Genomic DNA, 22,622 nt, shown 5'->3' with positions numbered 1-22,622 from the left:
ACTGATCATTATTATTAGCAACAAAAACCATTAAGGAATAAATGTATTGGGAAGTGAGTGTTAGAGTTCCAAGATCCTTAAAAAGCCACCTGCAAAATGTACAGTTATTTATATTGAACAATATTCTCACTGCTCACTCCTGCGGGATGGTAGGAAAACACTTTATTTACTGTAGATCTACTGCATAGAAGATAATTCTATAAGATGACAGGGACCGAGAATGTGCCAAAGAAACAAACAATTGTCCTTAGGTCAATGCAATAAGAGAAGCTTTAAAGGGCATAACATGCTAAACTGAGCTTATTGATTAATTTATCTGTGTGTTGACTTGATTTTAACTTGTTATCTAGTTTGAAATGGAATTTGGTTAGTTTTTAGTGTGTTATCACTGTTACATTTCCTATGCAAGTGATATGTTACCCTCCAATGTATGATGTCAGTAGCATAACGAGATATGATCAAAAAGTAATAGGAATTTTGTAATTTCATGGGCTTTGTAAAGCCAACTTTCAAGTCTTTCTTTTTTTTTTTTTTTTCTTTTTCTTTTTTTTTTTGTCTTGTCCGTACACATGTTCTTTATAGTTTTGAACATTTAGTTTACTGTTGATTGTCAAAAAGGTTATATGTTTTTTTGAGTGCTTCATGAATCTTTACTTTCAAAAAAGGTGGATCAAAGAATTTGCATTAAATTTTGCTTGGAAAGTGGAATAAAGTGCAGCACCACATTTGAAATGTTGATTGTGGCTTTTGGTGAATCTGCTATGAGTTTAAATGTTTCTAAGAGAATCAACAAGATGAAAAACACCCTGGATGTCCTAGCACAATTATTAATGACAGTATGGAAGAAGTAAAGAAAATGGTTCCGGAAAATCGCTGAATCACTATCAGAGAGGTTGCTAACTTCAACATATCCTGTGGCTCATGCCAAGCAATTTTTTTCAGGGTTTTGGGCATGAGATGTGTAGCAGCAAAGTTTTTTCCAAAATTGTTGAATTTTGATCCAAAATTGTTGAATTTCGATCCAAAATTGTTGAATTTCGACCATAAACAGTGTCACTTAGACGTTGCTCAGGAATTGCTGAGTGAAGTTGATAATGATCCATAACTTCTTTCTTTAGAAGTTATAACAGGCGACAAAACATGGGTGTAAACGTATGATGCCGAAACCAAGGCCCAATCATCCCAAGGAAACTGCCTGAAGAGCCAAGACTGGGGGAAAAAGAGAGAGAGAGAGAGAGAGAGAGAGAGAGAGAGAGAGAGAAGTTCCAACATGTGAAGATTCTTCTCACTGTTTTCTTTGAACAAAGGGGGGGATGTGCATCATGAATTTCTACCCTATTGTCGTATGGTCAATAAGAAATACTACATGGAAGTTATGCTCTGTTTGCGTGAAGCAATGTGAAGAAAACGACCAGAATTGTGGCGATATCTCTCGTCAAAATTACACCAAGATAATGCTCCTGCTCACACCCATGCTTGTTCATAATTTTTTGGCAAAAAACAGAACTGTTATGTTGCCACGGCCACTATATTTGCTAGTCATGACTCTCTATGACTTGACCCTGTATGACTTCTTTCAATTCCTAAGGCTGAAGAGAACCATGAAAGGACACTGTTTTGTTGCTATTGATGAGATAAAAACAAAATCGGTGACAGAGCTGAACACCATAACAAAAAGCGAGTTCCAGAAGTGCTTCCAAGATCGGAAAAAGTGCTGGCACAAATGTATTATATCTGAGGGGGATGACTCTGAAGGAAACAAAGTTGATGATGTTGAATAAAAATTCTCTAAGAAAAACACAAATTCCTGTTACTTTTTGATCACACTTCATATTTAATGATATATCTCCCTGTTGCCTTTCTCGATGTTTGCTGAGGTCACACTGCAAGTCAGTTCCATCCAACTGTGATGCAGCAGTCTCTACTGGAATTCGTCTCCTTGTGCAGGGATTGGTGCTGAAACAGTATGTTAATATTTTGACACTTTCTCTTAAAAAAATAACTTTGTATACGAAGCAGGTTGGCAGAGCTTTTTAAAAACTGATGTTGCTTGGACACGATCAAGAAAAGAAGTTCTCTTTACACAAGCTACTTCAACAGTCACTCTTTGTGGTGTCATTGTAGCCATGACCTCTTTTTCTTTCTCTCCACGTCTTCTAAACACCTTCAAATGACAATGACAAGGAACAAGTGGCCCCACACAGACATCCTCCCATCTACACGTATCATAATAATATCTCACACTGTGGGATGCCCAGATACTTACTACTAAATATCAGAAACATCTTTCATCATCACGGAAGCCTGAAAGTGGGATGTGTCATTTCCTAAAAATGTCATGTCACATTTCAAGTTGGACCCCAAGGAACTTTGCACAGTTTGTTTCATTTAGATTTGACTATTAATGTCTGCTATGGTACTAACTAAACATGAAGACAATTCTGATGGAACTGAGGATTAAAGTAGAGACAATCAAATTGTAAAGCACTCTGTATGAGTCAGTCTGCAGAAATCCTAGTCCACTGTTACAAAGGATTTAAGTTTACAGCTCAGCTATGGATGTTTGTGACTAGCATTTCATCAAGAGGCAGTAGGATTAAGTTTTCATTTTCATACTGTAGACCAGAAGCCATCGATGAGAAGAATAAAAATTTACCATCACATACATAGTGAGGCAAACGATGTTCTTAGTGGATGCTGCAGTAACAAATTTTGTGAGAGATGAGCAATCAGATGGCCTTATGTGAATTTTGTGTGTGCTAGCTACCTGAGACCCCTGCTATCTACTGGAGTCCCTCCTATGAACCATGGACCTTTCCATTGGTGGGGAGGCTTGCATGCCTCAGCGATACAGATAGCCATACCTTAGTGCAATCACAATGGAGGGGCAGCTTTTGAGAGGCCAGACAAACATGTGGCTCCTGAAGAGGGGCAGCAGCCTTTCCAGTAGTTGCAGGGGCGACAATCTGGATGATTGACTGATCTGGCCTTGTAACACTAACCAAAACGGCCTTGCTGTGCTGGTACTGCAAATGGCTGAAAGCAAGGGGAAACTACAGCCGTAATTTTTCCTGAGGGCATGCAGCTTTATGTATGGTTAAATGATAATGGCGTCCTCTTGGGTAGAATAGTCCAGAGGTAAAATAGTCCCCCATTCGGATCTCCGGGCGGGGTCTACTCAGGAGGACATTGTTATCAGGAGAAAGAAAACTGGCATTCTACGGATCGGAGCGTGGAATGTCAGATCCCTTAATTGAACAGGTAGGTTAGAAAATTTAAAAAGGGAATTGGATAGGTTAAAGGTACATATAGTGGGAATTAGTGAAGTTCGGTGGCAGAAGGAACAAGACTTCTGGTCAGGTGAATACAGGTTTACAAATACAAAATCAAATAGGGGTAATGCAGGAGTAGGTTTAATAATGAATAGGAAAATAGGAATGCGGGTAAGCTACTACAAACAGCATAGTGAACGCCTTATTGTGGCCAAGATAGATACGAAGCCCACGCCTACCACAGTAGTACAAGTTTATATGCCAACTAGATCTGCAGATGACGAAGAGATTGATGAAACGTATGATGAGATAAAAGAAATTATTCAGATAGTGAAGGGAGATGAAAATTTAATAGTCATGGGTGACTGGAACTCGATAGCAGAAAAGGAAGAGAAGGAAATGTAGTAGGTGAATATGGAATGGGAGTAAGAAATGAAAGAGGAAGCTGCCTGGTAGAATTTTGCACAGAGCATCACTTAATCATAGCGAATACTTGGTTCAAGAATCATAAAAGAAGGTTGTATACACGGAAGAACCCTGGAGATACTGGAAGGTGTCAGATAGATTATATAATGGTAAGACAGAGATTCAGGAACCAGGTTTTAAATTGTAAGATATTTCCAGGGGCAGATGTAGACTCTGAACACAATCTATTGGTGATGAACTGTAGATTAAAACTGAAGAAACTGCAAAAAGGTGGGAATTTAAGGAGATGGGCCCTAGATAAACTGAAAGAACCAGAGGTTATAGAGAGCTTCTGGGAGAGCATTAGGGAACGATTGACTAGAATGGGGGAAAGAAATACAGTAGAACAAGAATGGGTAGCTTTGAGAAACGAACTGTGAAGGTAGCAGAGGATCAAGTAGCTAAAAAGACGAGGGCTAGTAGAAATCCTTGTGTAACAGAAGAGAAATTGAATTTAATTGATGAAAGGAGTACAAAAAATGCAGTAAATGAAGCCGGCAAAAAGGAATACAAACGTCTCAAAAATGAGATCGACAGGAAGTGCAAAACGGCTAAGCAGGAATGGCTAGAGGAAAAATGTAAGGATGTAGAGGTGCTTATCACCAGGAAAATTAAAGAGACCTTTGGAGAAAAGAGAACCACTTGCATGAATATCAAGAGCTCAGATGGAAACCCAGTTGTAAGCAAAGAAGGGAAAGCAGAAAGGTGGAAGGGAGTATATAGAGGGTCTATACAAGAGCAATGTTCTTGATGACAATATTATAGAAATGGAAGAGTATGTAGATGAAGATGAAATAGGAGATATGATGCTGCGTGAAGAGTTTGACAGAGCACTGAAGGACCTAAGTTGAAACAACATTCCATTAGAACTACTGACAGCCTTGGGAGAACCAGGCCTAACAAAACTCTACCATCTAGTGAGCAAGATATGTGAGACAGGTGAAATACGCTCAGACGTCAGGAAGAATATAATAATTCCAATCCCAAAGAAAGCAGGTGTTGACAGATGTGAAAATTACCGAACTGTCAGTTTAATAAGCCACGGTTGCAAAATACTAACACAAATTCTTTACAGACAAATGGAAAAACTGGTAGAAGCCGACCTCGGGGAACATCAGTTTGGATTCCGTAGAAATGTTGGAACACGTGAGGCAATACTGACCCTACAACTTATCAAATAGATTAAGGAAATGCAAACCTACGTTTCTAGCATTTATAGACTTAGAGAAAGCTTTTGACAATGTTGACTGGAATACTCTCTTTCAAATTCTGAAGGTGGCAGGGGTAATATACAAGGAGCGAAAGGCTATTTACAATTTGTACAGAAACCAGATGGCAGTTATAAGAGTCGAGGGGCTTGAAAGGGAAGCAGTGGTTGGGAAGGGAGTGAGACAGGGTTGTAGCCTCTCCCCGATGTTATTCAATCTGTATATTGAGCAAGCAGTGAAGGAAACAAAGAAAAATTCGGTGTAGGAATTAAAATCCATGGAGAAGAAATAAAAACTTTGAGGTTTGCTGATGGCATAGTAATTCTGTCAGAGACAGCAAAGGACCTGGAAGTGCAGCTGAATGGAATGGACAGTGTCTTGAAAGGAGGACATAAGATGAACACCAACAAAAGGAAAACGAGGATAATGGAATGTACTAAAAAACTAAAAACCCGCCTCAATTGCGAAAAAAGCACCTAGTGTTAAGTGTTAACCCAGGTTTTGGTGTAGATAACTACACCTTCTTCAGAACAACAATAAAACCCACAAGTGCCTAAGAAGACCTTTGTCAATGATTAAAAGAACACCGTAGCTGTACATTTATAAATGAAAAAAGAAAAGGAAAACACAAACAGTACATATGTACAAAGTCAAAACCACTACTTGACTTAATGGTGTACGCTCCACCTCACACCGGCCTATGCTCGATGGGCCATGACATACTGTTTCTGAACTTTTTTGAAATGGCTTGAACATCGGTGGCCATTCATGTGCTCACATGCTGCTAATGCCAGTGGTTTACTGACTAGTAACTATACTTGAACAGTGTATGTAATCTTGGAGTTTGCAGTAAATAGTTGTACTGAACATACAGGTTATATCAAATTCTCTTGATTATTAAATCCTCTTATCTTTCATTATTATCAATTCATCACTGCTACCACTAGTGATTCCTCAAATGAAGTATGTAAAGAGGCAAAAATAAGTGGGGAGGTATCAGACTGTTTAAGATAGAATTATTTTCAGAATATTGTGTAACCGATGATCATCTGTGTTAAATACGAAGTGTCTTGGCCTTCACTGGATTTGAACAAGTTTCCATGATGTTACCTACATTCATTGAAGGTGCTTTTAGATTCAGTGAGCAGTACTCATTTCGTATGACTGCATTTATTGTTACAGTGAATTCCATATGCTGTATGATTATGTTTTACAGTGCATGGAATTAATTTTATCTTGATCTAATTTACTTTCTTGACAGATTTTGAAACTAATATTGCCAGTATTGAAATAATATTGTTATTTGCTACCGGCTTCAAAACTATATTCAAAAGGGTCATCTATGGTATTCTTCTGTTACAAATATTCTTTAAAAAAAGTATATTTATGACTGTATGTTTATCTTTGTTTTCAGACCAATATGCAAGGGTTTTGTTGATACTGGGACAACAGGAGAGTGTGAACCAACAACGTTCGTTGCTGCACTGTTGTCGTAAGTGTAACGATAGTTTTCTGCCTGACCAGTTAATATGTACATGTGATGTATTGAATTTCAGTTGTATGTTTAGCTTAAAAAAGTGAAATAGCTTTCCACTGATGACAGGTTCTCCTGAAAGGTAAGTAACCAAAGAAGCCCTAAAATCATCTTTTGCGATCTACAGTAGTTGAAATGGATGTGTAAATAGAGATAAGTGGAGTTGCAAAGGTATTGGGGTCTAACAATGCCTGGTGTAAACTGGTATTGACATTGAATTTCAACTTAATTCTAGTATGTAAATATATTGTACCATCAGTTACAATTTGTTACCCCTCATACAGCTTTGTATTCATGAAATGTGGTTGTAAGTCAGACAGTTATTACCATTAGTTGGACTGTTCTTTACCAAGCATAGCATAGATATCTAATCAAACATAACAGCAGCTTCAACTTTTGTTCCTGTGACACTAGTGCTGATGTCACAATCTACTCTTCCACGGCCCACTGTGCTCTTCCCAGATGTGCTCTTTCAAGATAAATCTTGTGGCATTTATCATGTTCCCTGTGCTGCTGTGCTTCCTTGTGTTCAACACCAGGTGTAACACCATCTTCTCTTTAGCTGGTTGAATGTACGATATGTTAACACTGGATTTACAGTTGCCTTTGATAATGGTTATGAGCTGGATCTGCTAATCAGTTCCAGCTTGACTTCTTGCCATGCTTGATAACTTTTTTTGCAAAGTGCAAGTTCATCACTGAAAGAGAGCAGGCTTTCTGCTGTGTTTAGCTATGTAAATTATTTTTGACAGTGAATTTCTTTAAACACTGTATTTTCTTTTACCTTCACCCAAAAGTCAACCATTCTCTTTCATGTGTTTACTACTACTGATGTTCTTGGAGTGATCTGCTTGCATATTCCATGGCAGCCCCCCCCCCCCCCCCCCCTCCCAAAGCACCTTCATCTAGCACCAGCATGGAATAGTGCACTCCGTCAGAAAATTCAGATGCCTGTTCACCGCTCAGGCTGCACGTACAGGTGGTGCCTTATCTCAGTTGACTCTTTACAAAGAGAGACCTCTTGTTGGTGTGCTATTTTTAGAAAGTATATCTAAGCTATGTATAATTTTTAGTATTTCGTTCGCATGGCTGTCCTCCATACATTGAAGAGACTAACGATGTGCCACGGCCTTTCCCACAGATATGTTATAAGGCTACACTATCTGGCATGGCCAACAGTAAGACTAATAATCAAGTAATAATCTTATGGAACGTATTTGCACTTGTACATGTTTTTTGGACATGTACAGCTTTTTTCATTATTTCCTTACTTACGTCCCTACATCCTCTGGAGGGTATCTGAGGTCTTCCCTCAGCAAGTAAGGCAGATAAGTCAGTAGAATTAGTATTTAATATCAGTTAAACTAACATTCCCTCCAGAACTTTGTATCAGCCCAACAGTAATGCCTATCTAATTACAAAAGCTATATAGATTTCCAATACAAATCCTTTAGCAAACAAGCATACTCTTACTCATGTAAAAATTATATGAAAACTGCTATAAACATGTGAAGGTATATTTGCAGATTGCTCTTACTTAAAGCACTGTAAAGGTCCTGCATCACTGTATTGTTGAGCTGGTACTTTGCCAGACATTGATATTTTAGGGATGTGCTACAGCATCTCTACAGGCAATAATACCTTAGTTTGTTACTGCAGTGCCATTCACTCAAGGTAATCTGCATTACAACTTTGTAGTGGGAGGGCTTTTCGAAAATAAGGTCCAAATCACCATAGCTGATCGAATGTCATGCAAACATTGAAGCATGCATGCACATGGACTCCCAACATGCATTGCTCGTCAAACAACACCATTTTCATTGGTACTGTCAACCAGTGTGATTCTGATCCCCTGAGGGTAACAATGACACTGGGATCAGTTTCACCCTTTTTTTTCCATTTCCGTATAAACTTATGTATCTTCTTGAGAATAAAAATTATAATACAAGGGAATATGTTGAAATGAATTTAAACACTTTACAATAAAATTTAAAAACTATTATAGTTCAAAATAATTTTTTAAGCAAGCCATACATATCTTATAAATTCAAATAAGAAAAACTTTCTTGGTCCAGAAGATATGGGTAATCCTATCATCAGAGTTTAATAATGAATAAAAAAATAGGAGTGCGGGTTAGCTACTACAAACAGCATAGTGAACGCATTATTGTGGCCAAGATAGACACAAAGCCCATGCCTACTACAGTAGTACAAGTTTATATGCCAACTACCTCTGCAGATGATGAAGAAATAGATGAAATGTATGATGAGATAAAAGAAATTATTCAGGTAGTGAAGGGAGACGAAAATTTAATAGTCATGGGTGACTGGAATTCGTCAGTAGGAAAAGGGAGAGAAGGAAACATAGTAGGTGAATATGGATTGGGGGGAAGGAATGAAAGAGGAAGCCGCCTTGTAGAATTTTGCACAGAGCACAACTTAATCATAGCTAACACTTGGTTTAAGAATCATGATAGAAGGTTGTATACATGGAAGAACCCTGGAGATAGTAAAAGGTATCAGATAGATTATATAATTGTAAGACAGAGATTTAGGAACCAGGTTTTAAATTGTAAGACATTTCCTGGGGCAGATGTGGATTCTGACCACAATCTATTGGTTATGAACTGCAGATTGAAACTGAAGAAACTGCAAAAAGGTGGGAATTTAAGGAGATGGGACCTGGATAAACCGAAAGAACCAGAGGTTGTAGAGAGTTTCAGGGAGAGCATAAGGGAACAATTGACAGGAATGGGGGAAAGAAATACAGTAGAAGAAGAATGGGTAGCTCTGAGGGATGAAGTAGTGAAGGCAGCAGAGGATCAAGTAGGTAAAAAGATGAGGGCTAATATAAATCCTTGGGTAACAGAAGAAATATTGAATTTAATTGATGAAAGGAGAAAATATAAAAATGCAGCAAATGAAGCAGGCAAAAAGGAATACAAACGTCTCAAAAATGATATCGACAGGAAGTGCAAAATGGCTAAGCAGGGATGGCTAGAGGACAAATGTAAGGATGTAGAGGCTTGTCTCACTAGGGGTAAGATAGATACTGCCTACAGGAAAATTAAAGAGACCTTTGGAGATAAGAGAACCACATGTATGAACATCAAGAGCTTTGATGGAAACCCAGTTCTAAGCAGAGAAGGGAAAGCAGAAAGGTGGAAGGAGTATATAGAGGGTCTATACAAGAGCGATGCACTTGAGGACAATATTATGGAAATGAAAGAGGATGTAGATGAAGACGAAATGGGAGATAAGATACTGCGTGAAGAGTTTGACAGAGCACTGAAAGACCTGAGTCGAAACAAGGCCCCGGGAGTAGACAACATTCCATTTGAACTACTGATGGCCTCGGGAGAGCCAGTCATGACAAAACTCTACCATCTGGTGAGCACGATGTATGAGGCAGGCGAAATACCCTCAGACTTCAAGAAGAATATAATAATTCCAATCCCAAAGAAAGCAGGTGTTGACAGATGTGAAAATTACCGAACTATCAGTTTAATAAGTCACAGCTGCAAAATACTAACACGAATTCTTTACAGACGAATGGAAAAACTGGTAGAAGCCGACCTCGGGGAAGATCAGTTTGGATTCCGTAGAAATGTTGGAACACGTGAGGCAATACTGACCTTACGACTTATCTTAGAAGAAAGATTAAGAAAAGGCAAACCTACGTTTCTAGCATTTGTAGACTTGGAGAAAGCTTTTGACAGTGTTAACTGGAATGCTCTCTTTCAAATTCTGAAGGTGGCAGGGGTAAAATACAGGGAGCGAAAGGCTATTTACAGTTTGTACAGAAACCAGATGGCAATTATAAGAGTCGAGGGGCATGAAAGGGAAGCAGTGGTTGGGAAAGGAGTAAGACAGGGTTGTAGCCTCTCCCTGATGCTATTCAATCTGTATATTGAGCAAGCAGTAAAGGAAACAAAAGAAAAATTCGGAGTAGGTATTAAAATTCATGGAGAAGAAATAAAAACTTTGAGGTTCGCCGATGACATTGTAATTCTTTCAGAGACAGCAAAGGACTTGGAAGAGCAGTTGAACGGAATGGACAGTGTCTTGAAAGGAGGATATAAGATGAACATCAACAAAAGCAAAACGAGGATAATGGAATGTAGTCAAATTAAGTCGGGTGATGCTGAGGGAATTAGATTAGGAAATGAGACACTTAAAGTAGTAAAGGAGTTTTGCTATTTAGGGAGTAAAATAACCGATGATGGTCGAAGTAGAGAGGATATAAAATGTAGACTGGCAATGGCAAGGAAAGCGTTTCTGAAGAAGAGAAATTTGTTAACATCGACTATAGATTTAAGTGTCAGGAAGTCGTTTCTCAAAGTATTTGTATGGAGTGTAGCCATGTATGGAAGTGAAACATGGACGATAACTAGTTTGGACAAGAAGAGAATAGAAGCTTTCGAAATGTGGTGCTACAGAAGAATGCTGAAGATAAGGTGGGTAGATCACGTAACTAATGAGGAGGTATTGAATAGGATTGGGGAGAAGAGAAGTTTGTGGCACAACTTGACTAGAAGAAGGGATCGGTTGGTAGGACATGTTTTGAGGCATCAAGGGATCACAAATTTAGCATTGGAGGGCAGTGTGGAGGGTAAAAATCGTAGAGGGAGACCAAGAGATGAATACACTAAGCAGATTCAGAAGGATGTAGGTTGCAGTAGATACTGGGAGATGAAGAAGCTTGCACAGGATAGAGTAGCATGGAGAGCTGCATCAAACCAGTCTCAGGACTGAAGACAACAACAACAACAACAACAACAACAACAACATCAGAGTCTCATATGTTCAAATTCACATGTTTTAATGGAGTTGTCTGGCACTGTTAACAGAACAAACAATTTTAAAATTTCACATTTCTTTAAAAAAAGGATAACATTGATCCCCTAATTTTTTTCTTCAGGGGTAACATTGACTTCCTATATGTATCACTGAATTTTCATTAATCCATATGTATTTGCTTAATTATGGTGTAAAACAAATTAAGATTGGGGCAACAATGAATTCAAATTCATAGTCAGTCTTGGACAATCTCTGTCGTTTTAGGTGTTGTGTTAATTGTGGAAGTTTTGGAGTGAGATTCATGTTTTGTTTTAACTGTAAAGAATGGACACAAAATGCTATAACATTATTAGACAGTGAAGTTAAAGAATAAAGTGTCAGTTTGAGTAGATAAAGCAAAGCCATAACTAAATTAAAAATCGTACTGCAATGCCTAGTACTTCCAGGTGCAAGATGGTACCTATATGTGGATAAGGAAACATTAGAAGAAGTGATCTTATTAATTAAAAATAAGCTGTACATTCTAAACTCCCAGATGAACAGGATATGGAAGAGAAAATGGAAGCTGTAGCTGAATCTCTGGTTTCTTATTTAAAGAATCTATATGAAAAGGACAAAAAATAGCTGTTTCAAACTAAAGTAATTGTAATACCTAGGCATTACAATTACGAACAACTTAAATTGGAAGGAACACATAGAAAATGTTGTGGGGAAGGCTAACCAAAGACTGCGTTTTATTGGCAGGACACTTAGAGAATGTAACAGATCTACTAAGGAGACTGCCTACACTACACTTGTCCATCCTCTTTTAGAATACTGCTGCATGGTGTGGTATCCTTACCAGATAGGACTGACGGAGTACATCGAAAAAGTTCAAAGAAAGGCAGCATGTTTTGTATTATCGCGAAATATGCGAGAGAGTGTCACAGAAATGATACAGGATTTGGGCTGGACATCATTAAAAGAAAAGTGTTTTTTGTTCCGACGAATTCTTCTCACAAAATTCCAATTACCAACTTTCTCCTCCGAATACTAAAATATTTTGTTGATACCGACCTACATAGGGAAGAACGATCACCACCATAAAATAAGGGAAATTAGAGCTCATACGGAAAGATATAGGTGTTCATTCTTTCCACGCGCTATACGAGATTGGAATAATAGAGAATTGTGCAGGTGGTTCGATGAACCCTCTGCCAGGCACTTAAATGTGATTTGCAGAGTATCCATGTAGATGTAGATGTAGAAATACAAAAAGAAAGAAAATCGATGTGAGCCCTGTTAAAGCTGGTTTAGCTGTTCATGCATTGATCATTTGTCCAAGATCATTCAAAAGATCATCAAATGAAAATGTGTCTGCACTACATAAAAGGTTCAAGTAGTCTGCATGTACAACTCATCAGCCCGTCAACTGTGAAATACTGTCAGTAAATCAGTTTCTGACAGCAAGGAACATTGCAGCAATCGAAATTCATCGACAGATAAGCGAGGTGTCAGCAAAATTTGTAAGTGGGTGAGAGCTTTCAAAGATGAGTGGGAAACTGTCTACGATGAACTGTTATCAGGCTGACTGTCCCTGAGCTCAGAACATTTGGTCTAAGCCATGGATGAAAAGATTCATTAAGACTGGTGATTCACAATTTCAACATTAACTTGGAATTTATGAATGTTGGTAGAACAACTTTGCACAAATCTGTCTCTGAAAAGTTGCAGTTTTCCTGATAGTGTGCACATTGGATTCTCACGTACTGAGAAATACAAAATGGAAAGAATATCTTCTGTTCTTGATTTTTTAGACTGATATCTTAAGGAAGGTGATCAATTTTTACAGAATATTACCACAGGGGCGAGACGTGGGTTTATCACTTGGCCCCAGGGTTGTGACGGCACTCACCTGCTTTGTTTCTTTGTCTGTCCTCAGTGTTGACGTACTGGTTGAAAAATGAGTTACATGTGACACCATTCCATTGGTAAATGATGTAGCCGACAGATGCATAGTTGCATTTCACAGCCTTTCACTTTCACTGTAAACCCCCCCCCCCCCCCCCCCCCCTGCAGTATTACACAGTTACATGGCCAGTGCACTATTGTTTAACTTTTGATAAGCCTCATTAATAGGTTGCAGGCAAACCTCCACGTACTGCTACAATACTTTACTATTGAAAATCTACGAGCAGTAAAAACTTAACCACAAAGTTCACAGTTCTTGAAGAATAGAAAGGTACGTATGGAGCAGACACTGTCATTGTTTTAACACATGGCCTAATTGTTAACACTTATTTCACAGTTAGGTTGAAGCATTGTTGTTCTAACCAACACAGGCTTCTCATCTGATACTCAGCCGTGGACTGACTGTCTCGGGAACAAAAATTGGGCCCTTATATATCCTCACAGTAATAGGTACTGAAACTTCACATTTTTCTATGTTCAATTTACAGAAATTACAATTAAAACTTAGCTCATTAAATTAACTGAATACATAAAAAATAGCACCTTTTTAACAGTTTCTTCTCCTACAAAAGTTAGGCCGAATTATTTGTTTAAATCGTGAAATTAATAGATGTCATACTTTTGATAAAACTGTTACTTGCTATGGAATTAATGAAGGGCTGGTTTTGCTAACATGTTTTCAAACAGAGCCAAATAGATCCTTTAAGAACACTAGTATTTCATCTTCCAAATGTTTACAGTTATTACAGGCTTTATTTTTGTTTATACTTCAACAATAGAATTTTAAGTTGTGAAACAATAATAGATTTCATCCTATAATGAAAGTATTAACTAGGAATAGTCGAAATAAATTGGTAAATCAATTACATACCAAAAACTAAGCACAAAATTAGATCTGGTGTTAAATTCTTTAAAACTGAAGGCCAACCTTTCTCTTATATGAAAATGCAGATTATACTCATGTTTGTTAATGGTAATTAGTTAAAAGTGAAAAAACAAATTTAAGGAGGCAGATGGCAAAACAAGAGGGGAAGTAAGTATCCAACTTGCTTCCTCATAGAGTCCAATTATCAGCCAATGGAATAGTGTCACACGTAACCAATCAAAGTCAAGGCCAAGCAGACAACCTCAACACACAAGTTTATGGCACCCGTGTTTTGGAATAGAAGTGGAATCTTATTAGTTGAGTTTTTGAAGCAAGGGACAACAATAAACGCAGCCCCTTACTGTGCTACCCTGACAAACCTTCAGCATGCAATACAGAATAAGGGATGTGACCTTCTGATGTCTCGAGTATTGTTGCTGCACGACAGTGCCAGACCCCATTCTGCCATTCACACCCAAATTCTGATCAGATCTTTTGGATGTGAGCAGACTGTTCACCCATTGTACCCAGTGCTGAATGACTTTGATTTGTTCGTGTACTGAAAGGAGTTTTCAGCAGCAAGTGCTTCGCAACAGATAATGAGGTGGAAGAAGCAGTTAAAAACTGATCATCCTCACAGGTAGCAGATGTCTGTGAATTTGGGATGCAAGAGCTTGTAAAAAGTTACGACAAATATTTAAAGAAATGTGGAAAATATGTAGAAAAATAGAGAGCCATGTAAGGAATTAAATAAAACAATTTTTGAAAAATCTGTAATGGTTTATGTAATAACTTCACACACTTTCTTTATAGAACTGTCAAATACTTCCAATTCCACAGAAAAATACTCTCAAATAATACTTAATTTTCACAGCTGTAGTGCCCCATTGAATATAACCTTGTACTCCTTATTTTGGTGTGGGTTATCCTTCTACCGAGCCACTTGTACACCCAATCATTACACCAGTTTATATACATGGTACATAATCCTATCCAGTATGAAACATAAATGGTTCCAATGTCCCATGACTTTAAATAATTATGTCTCTAGTTTCAGTTTTGGTCAGCGTTGTATTTGTATTCTCTGCCTGAAAGACTCACCTGCGAGGAAGGTGATGGATAGTTAATGTACCATTGATAGCATGTTCACCCTTCTTCCATTTAGAGTTTTTGTAATTCCCTGTTACATGATATGTTCTGTGGAGCTAAGGTAGGTCAATTGAAAATTTCTGGATTATCCCTTCTTGATATAGGTTGTGTACATTAGCTGGTATGATTTCACTCATTCACTTCATTAAGGCATCAGGTAAATGATACTACTCGCCAAATATTGCCCACTTTGTGTTGCACTAATGGTAGAAAACACCTATATGAGAGAACATGCATAACTGTTTCATCACTGAAAGACTTTAAGGTGAAATAGTCAAAGGAAAACTTACTCACAGAAAACAGGATAGGAGGAGGAAAAGTAACTAATTTGTTGAATAATGAAATATGAAGTTATATAGTAGCTAGGTTGGAAAGTGGTGGTTGTCACCTCGCCCTGTGTGCACAGATTGCTGGATCTGCTTGGTACTCATCTTTAGGTGATTGTGGTTTTTTATCGTGTCTACATTGTAAAGTTTTTTCATTTCTTTTGGACGGGCCAACAAGAAAAACTGCTTTTGCATGTGGGTTATTTGTTATTTTATATGGACCTTCATACTGATGAAAAAATTTACTAGTCTCTTATTTGATATTTGAACTCAGGTGATGTGCTAGTACTAACACTAGCTCATTCAGTTTAAAGTCGGGCATTATGGCATTCCCATTATGTTGTTGCACTAGGAATTCCGCATGACTCCTTGATTATCTTTCTACATTTTCTTATACCTCGTCTGCATCTAATTGTTTTTGATCTGGCCAAGTAAAAATCTTTCCTAAAGGTTCTCTAATGATTATTTTGTCCATTTTTTCCACCAAGATAACCCCATCACTAAGTGAGGTATCTCATTTAGTATTTCTTGAAATTCTGGTATCGTTTGAGCCCTGCCTAGTATGCCTTCTAGAACAATGTGTATGATACAACCTCCCAATCTCCTTCACTATACATTCAGATGGCTTCAATTTTGGATAGTGCTTTGAAATAGTAATACGTTTCATACCTTCCGCTAGTAAAAATTCTTCAAAGCCATGACTTATGAATTGCGAAGCATTGTCTGTGAGTAAGCACTTTGGTTTTTCCACATAATCAAAATATTATTTTAAACTGTTGATCACAGTATTGATATTTGCTAACTTAATAGGATGTAGTTTCACTCATTTTTATACCAGTATAACACAAAAACATACATAACTCCGCCACTACCTCTTGAAAAAGATTCATATAAATATGTGACTGTCAAATTGTGTAGACCTTTAGGTATCACCAGATACAATTTATATTGCTGTTGTTTTCTGTAACTTTTCTTGAATATCCTCCACCACAGCTTCCATTTCCTCCCGTTCTCTCACTCCACTGCCCCCCCCCCCCCCCAAACTCATGACCCCACATCACCCGCAGTATGCGCTGTTCCCACCTGGCTCCAACAGTCATGCATCACATGCCTTCCCTGTACACCTTGCCTTCCCTCCCACACTGCTAGCCATCAAACCGGCTGTCTCCCTCGGAGGTGCTAGCTACCCATTCACAACTCGTCTCCCTTTCCCTCTACCCACCCAACCTGACATTACCCTCTCCACAACCAGTACACCTACCAAAATGCAGCACTGGGACTGTTAGTTCAGCTGTTACCTTGTATAGTCATAGGAGCATGCACATGTTTGTATGTGTGTAATTTCTCTCTCTCTCTCTCTCTCTCTCTCTCTCTCCTTCTTTGTGTGTGTGTGTGTGTGTGTGTGTGTGTGTGTGTGTGTGTGTGTGTGTGTGTGTTTTTTACTCTAGCTCGTGAAAGGATAAAGGATTACTCTCAAAGGTAGCAAGTTTTCTTCCTTTTTTTATATGTGCCTATCTACAACACAATGCTTCCGCTTTTCATTGACTGGTCTCCTGTATTTACATTCTACCTTTATTTCCATTATATCAGAACTTTTGCACAACATTTATTTCTAACTAGAACTCTTGTAGAAAGGTGACCCATCATATTAACTTCTGTGTAGCATTATATTTTCCATTAGAAAGGAAAGTGCCTGGTGATCTGTTTATACTATAATTTTTGAGCCCCAAATGAGTGTTTGAAATTTCTACAGACTCCATACTATTGCCAGCAATTCTTTCTCCATGTGTGTAGAATTCATTTCACATTTATTAAGACTGCTGTCAGTGAAGGCTATGGTAATATGGTTCCTCTTTTGGAGACTCCTACTCCCTTGAAAAATTCTGTCCAGAGGTCATATTCATATGCAAAAGTGGTTAGTTTGAATGCTTGGTGCATACTGGATGACCTAAAATTTTGACATCTTCTAGGCCTTGCTTTACATTATTAAACACTTCAGTTTTGCCATCATCCCAAATCCATTCTGACTGATGCCTCAATAGGCTGAGTAGACGTGAGTCATTCCTAGACAGCCCTTTTGCAAAATGCCTATAGAAAGCAGCAATAAACATAATTGTTCCACACTGCATGGTTCCATGCATTCCTTTATTGCTTAGATTCCTTCTGTGTCTGACTTTATGACCTTCTCACCTACCATGTGCCTTAAACAATACACCTTGGCCAAAATGAGATTTGATAAGCTTTATGATTATTCCCTTTCTAATAGCTGCTGTTAGGTTTTAAGAATAATCCACACTGGTCATACAGATTCTTTGAAACTAGTAAGAGATCATCTACGTACATGATTAACTCTTGTAGTAGGTCTGCCTCCAAAGCTCTGACTAGTGCTCACATGAAACCAGCTACTGCTATGTTTAGTCCAAAGTATGCCACCTTAAATTGAAATGATTTACCTCCGAACAGGAATGCCGTATGAGGTTGGAGTCCTTACGCAGGGGCACCTACCAGTAGTCTGCATTAGATGCGTAGAATTGAAAACCTGAGCTTCCTCAAATTTTGATAACGCCTCAATGTTTATGGTTATATCCCTCTCAGTCTCAATATGCTTGTTTTGAATCCATGCATCTGACACGAGACGAATGCATCTGGTGGGCTTTTCCACTACCAGCAAAGCGTTATCATATACAATTTTACTGCATTAAGTGGTACCATTTTCAAACATATTTTGTACTACTTCACAGACAGTGATACGTAGACTCATAGGAATGGCTTAAGGTCTCCCAAAAATGCTTTTCATTCTTTATTTTAAATTTTCATATGTAATCAACAATTACTCCTGGTTTATTGAAAAAATCCTTATATTTGAGAAGGAAAGTTGTTACTCATCATATCTCGGAGATGCTGAGTCGCGATAGGCACAGCAAAAAGATTCACACAATTATAGCTTTTGGCCAATAAGGCCTTTGTCAACAATAGACACACATACACACACAGACACACACACTCTTGCAAACACAACTGACACACACATCTGCGGTCTCAGATAACTGAAACCACACTGCGAGCAGCCGTACCAGTGCATGATGAGAGTGGCAACTGGGTGGGGGTAGGAGGAGGCTGGGGCAGGGAGGGGGAGGGGTAGATGGTGGGGGTGGCAGACAGTGAAGTGTTGCAGTTTAGATGGTGGGCAGGAGAGAAGGTTGGGGGGGGGGGGGGAAGTAGCCAAAAGGAGAGAAATAAAAAGAAATTAAAAGACTTGGTGCGGCTCTGAAATGACGGCCGTGTAGTGCTGGAATGGGAACAGGGAGGGGGCTGGAGGGGTGAGGACAGTGACTAATGAAAGTTGAGGCCAGGAGGGTTACGGGAACGTAGGATGTATTGCAGGGAAAGTTCCCACCTGTGCAATTCAGAAAAGCTGGTGTTGATGGGAAGGATCCATATATGACTGTGAAGCAGTCATTGAGATGAGGGATATCATGTTTGGCAGCGTGTTCAGCAACAGGGGGGTCCACTTGTTTTTTGGCCACAGTTTGTCGGTGGCCATTCATATGGACAGACAGCTTGTTGGTTGTCATGCCTACATAGAATGCAGCACAGTGGTTGCAGCTTAGCTTGTAAATCACATGACTGGTTTCACAGGTAGCCCTGCCTTTGATGGGATAGGCGATGTTAGTGATCGGACTGGAGTAGGTGGTGGTAGGAGGATGTATGGGACTGGTCTTGCATCTAGGTCTATTACAGGGGTATGAGCTATGAGGTAAGGGGAGCAGGGGTTGTGTAAGGATGGACAAGTATATTGTGAAGGTTCGGTGGACGGAGGAATACCACTGTAGGAGGGATGGGAAGGATAGTGGGCAGGACATTTCTCATTTCAGGGCGTGACGAGAGGCAATCGAAACCCTGGCGGAGAATGTAATTCAGTTGCTCGCGTCCCGGATGGTACTGAGTTACGCTCCTCTGAGGCTGGACTGTGGGACTTTGGGAGGTGTTGGGAGACTGGAAAGATAAGGCACAGGAGATTTGTTTTTGTAGAAGGCTGGGAGGATAATTATGGTCAGTGAAGGCTTCAGTGAGACCCTCGGTATATGTTAAGAGGGACTGCTCGTCACTGCAGATGCGATGACCACGGGTGGATAGGCTGTATGGAAGGGACTTCGACAGCTGCTACCCATTCCGTACCAAGAAGTCCCTTGCGTACTGCCTGCCCACCCGTGGTCGTCGCATCTGCAGTGACGAGCAGTCCCTCTCAAAATATACCGAGGGTCTCACTGAAGCCTTCACTGACCATAATTATCCTCCCAGCCTTTTACAAAAACAGACCTCCCATGCCTTATCTTTCCAGTCTCCCAACACCTCTCAAAGTCCCACAGTCCAGCCTCAGAGGAGCATTCCCCTTGTAACTCAGTACCATCCGGGATGGGAGCAACTGAACTACATTCTCCGCCAAGGTTTCGATTACCTCTCGTCATGCCCTGAAATGAGAAATGTCCAGCCCACTATCCTTCCCACCCCTCCTACAGTGGTATTCCTCCATCCACCGAACCTTCACAATATACTTGTCCATCCTTACACAACCCATGCTCCCAATCCCTTACCTCATGGCTCATACCCCTGTAATAGACCTAGATGCAAGACCTATCCCATACATCCTCCTACCACCACCTACTCCAGTTCGGTCACTAACATCACCTATCCCAGATCTGCCCTGTGTTTTAGCTAACGATGAGACTTGTGTGTCTAGGGTTTTTAAGTTTTGTGATGTGTCTGGACTCTGACCTAAACTTTTAGGCTGGCGGTTTTAGTGTCTTGCAGAGTGGCTGACTCCTCCCTTTTTTCCTTGCGGTCAGCCAGCCACTTCCATCTGCTCCATTGTTTTAGCTCCCTCTACCTTTTTCTTCCTGTGTTGTCCATGTTTTCCTGCTGACGCCCTGCTTCATCCCACGCTTCGGTGTGGGTGGGCACATATTTTTCAATGATTGTTCCCCGTGTTTTTTGTTCCGTTTGATGTAAATGTTCTGAGTTTTTTTCTTGACACCCGTCTCACTATGGTACTGAACGGGCGCTGAAGACCTTGCTGTCGTGCGCCCACAAAACCCTTCTACTACTACTACTACTACTACTACTACTACTACTACACATGAAATGTAGGGCTACCTGTGGAACCAGTCATGTGATTTACAAGCTAAGCTGCAACCACTGTGCTGCATTCTATATAGGCATGACAACCAACAAGCTGTCTGTCCGTATGAATGGCCACCGACAAACTGTGGCCAAAAAACAAGTGGACCACCCTGTTGCTAAACACACTGCCACACATGATATCCCTCATCTCAATGACTGCTTCACAGTCATATATGGATCCTTCCCACCAACACCAGCTTTTCTGAATTGCGCAGGTGGGAACTTTCCCTGCAACACATCCTATGTTCCCGTAACCCTCCTGGCCTCAACCTTCGTTAGTCACTGTCCTCACCCATCCAGTCCCCTCCCTGTTCCCATTCCAGCACTACACAGCTGTCAGTTCACTGCCACACCCAGTCTTTTAATTTCTTTTTATTGCTGTCCTTTCCGCTACTTCCTCCCCCCCTCCCCCTCCCCTCCCTCTCCCCACATTCCCACCTGTTCTCTGTCTAAACTACGACACTCCACTGTTCACCACCCCCAGCACCTATCCCTCCCCCTCTCCGCCGCAGCCTCCTCTTACACCCACCCAGTCGCCACTTCCATCGTGCACTGGTGCGGCTGCTCGCAGTGTGGTTTCAGTTATCTAGAACTGCAAACGTGTGTGAATGTGTGTGTGTGTGTGTGTGTGTGTGTGTGTGTGTGCATGTGTGTCTATTGCTGACAAAGGCCTCATTGGTTGAAGGCTATAATTGTGTGAATCTTTTTGCTGTGCCTATTGTGACTCAGCATCTCGGCTATATGGCGAGTAGCAACTTTCCTTCTCTAATATTGTTACATTCCATCCTGGCTTTTCCATTGTTTGAAATCCTTATATTTAAGTAATATGCTTTATGGTTCAACAACCTGTCTAAACCCAGCAACACATCTAAATTTGCCACCACCAATGAAGTTTCTTGAGAAGTGCAACTATTAATTCTTATAGGGAATTGTGTCTACTCCTTTATAAGTTTTCCCTTACCACCGTATAAGCTTCAGTCACAGGTAGTATAGGGCATAAGTATCAGCATTGTATGATTGATGTTAGCTCATTCGATATTGTCCAAATTTCACTGTCTGAATCTAAATTAAGATCAACACTTATGTCAAAGATTCTGTCTAGAACTATAGGTCTGATTGCCTGTTCTTTATCTGTTCTTTCTTCTCCCAACAACCATTCCCATGTATGTATTTGCTGTGTGTATGCTGGTAGCTTTTCTGTATGGGGCCTATACTTTCATTGTTACTTCCTGGAGTCTGGTTTGAAAAATTACCTACTTGCTGGCATATAATTACGTGAATTATTTATGCTAATGGAAGTAACCGCCTGTGACTGACTTTCTTTGATTGTTTCTGTTATTGTTGCTTTGATTTCTTCAATCGGGTCGCCTTCTGATGGTGGACTATTAATCCTTTACAGCCTATGGCTCATGTATTTCTTCAGTTAACTTCTGAATAAGAAGAAGAGCACCTCTTGTATGTGATATATTGTACTATCAGTTACAATTCATCACCCCTCCTACAATTTAGTATACACTTAATGTCCTTGTAAGTCAGACAGTTATTATCACTTGTTTGACAGTTCTCTACCAAGCATAACATAGACATCTAATTGAATGTAATGACAGCCTCAGCTTTTGTTCCTGTGACATTAGTGCTAACACTATGATCTAATTTTTCATGGCACAGAGTAATCCACCGAACAACAAGTGCTGATACATGCAGAAAGACAGCCTCTGGTGCCCGGACCAGAAAATACACTGTGTCTTTCTCAAGTCATGAACGTGCTTTTAAGAAATAAAAAATTTTCCCACAGTATGCTGTTCAAAATGCAGTACTTGACAAACACAAAATAATACTCACAAAGCTCATGATCATTATTTCATCAGTTAG

The 22,622-nt window shown here is 39.7% G+C and overlaps 1 protein-coding gene across 3 annotated transcripts in view; it reads left to right on the top strand.

The window, feature by feature from the left end:
• Positions 1-22,622, top strand: part of LOC126175021 (sugar transporter SWEET1-like) — a 195,282-nt gene that overhangs the window by 61,826 nt on the left and 110,834 nt on the right. For all 3 annotated transcript variants that reach the window (XM_049921519.1, XM_049921520.1, XM_049921521.1), the window contains exon 2: positions 6,360-6,437. In XM_049921519.1, coding sequence (XP_049777476.1) covers positions 6,360-6,437 — 78 coding nt within the window. The remainder of the gene's footprint in view (positions 1-6,359; positions 6,438-22,622) is intronic.

This window comes from Schistocerca cancellata, chromosome 3 (assembly GCF_023864275.1).
Source record: "Schistocerca cancellata isolate TAMUIC-IGC-003103 chromosome 3, iqSchCanc2.1, whole genome shotgun sequence".
Classification (NCBI taxonomy): Eukaryota; Metazoa; Arthropoda; class Insecta; order Orthoptera; family Acrididae; genus Schistocerca; species Schistocerca cancellata.
The sequence above is the reverse complement of the archived record's forward strand: the minus strand, read 5'-3'. Positions and strand labels throughout refer to the sequence as shown.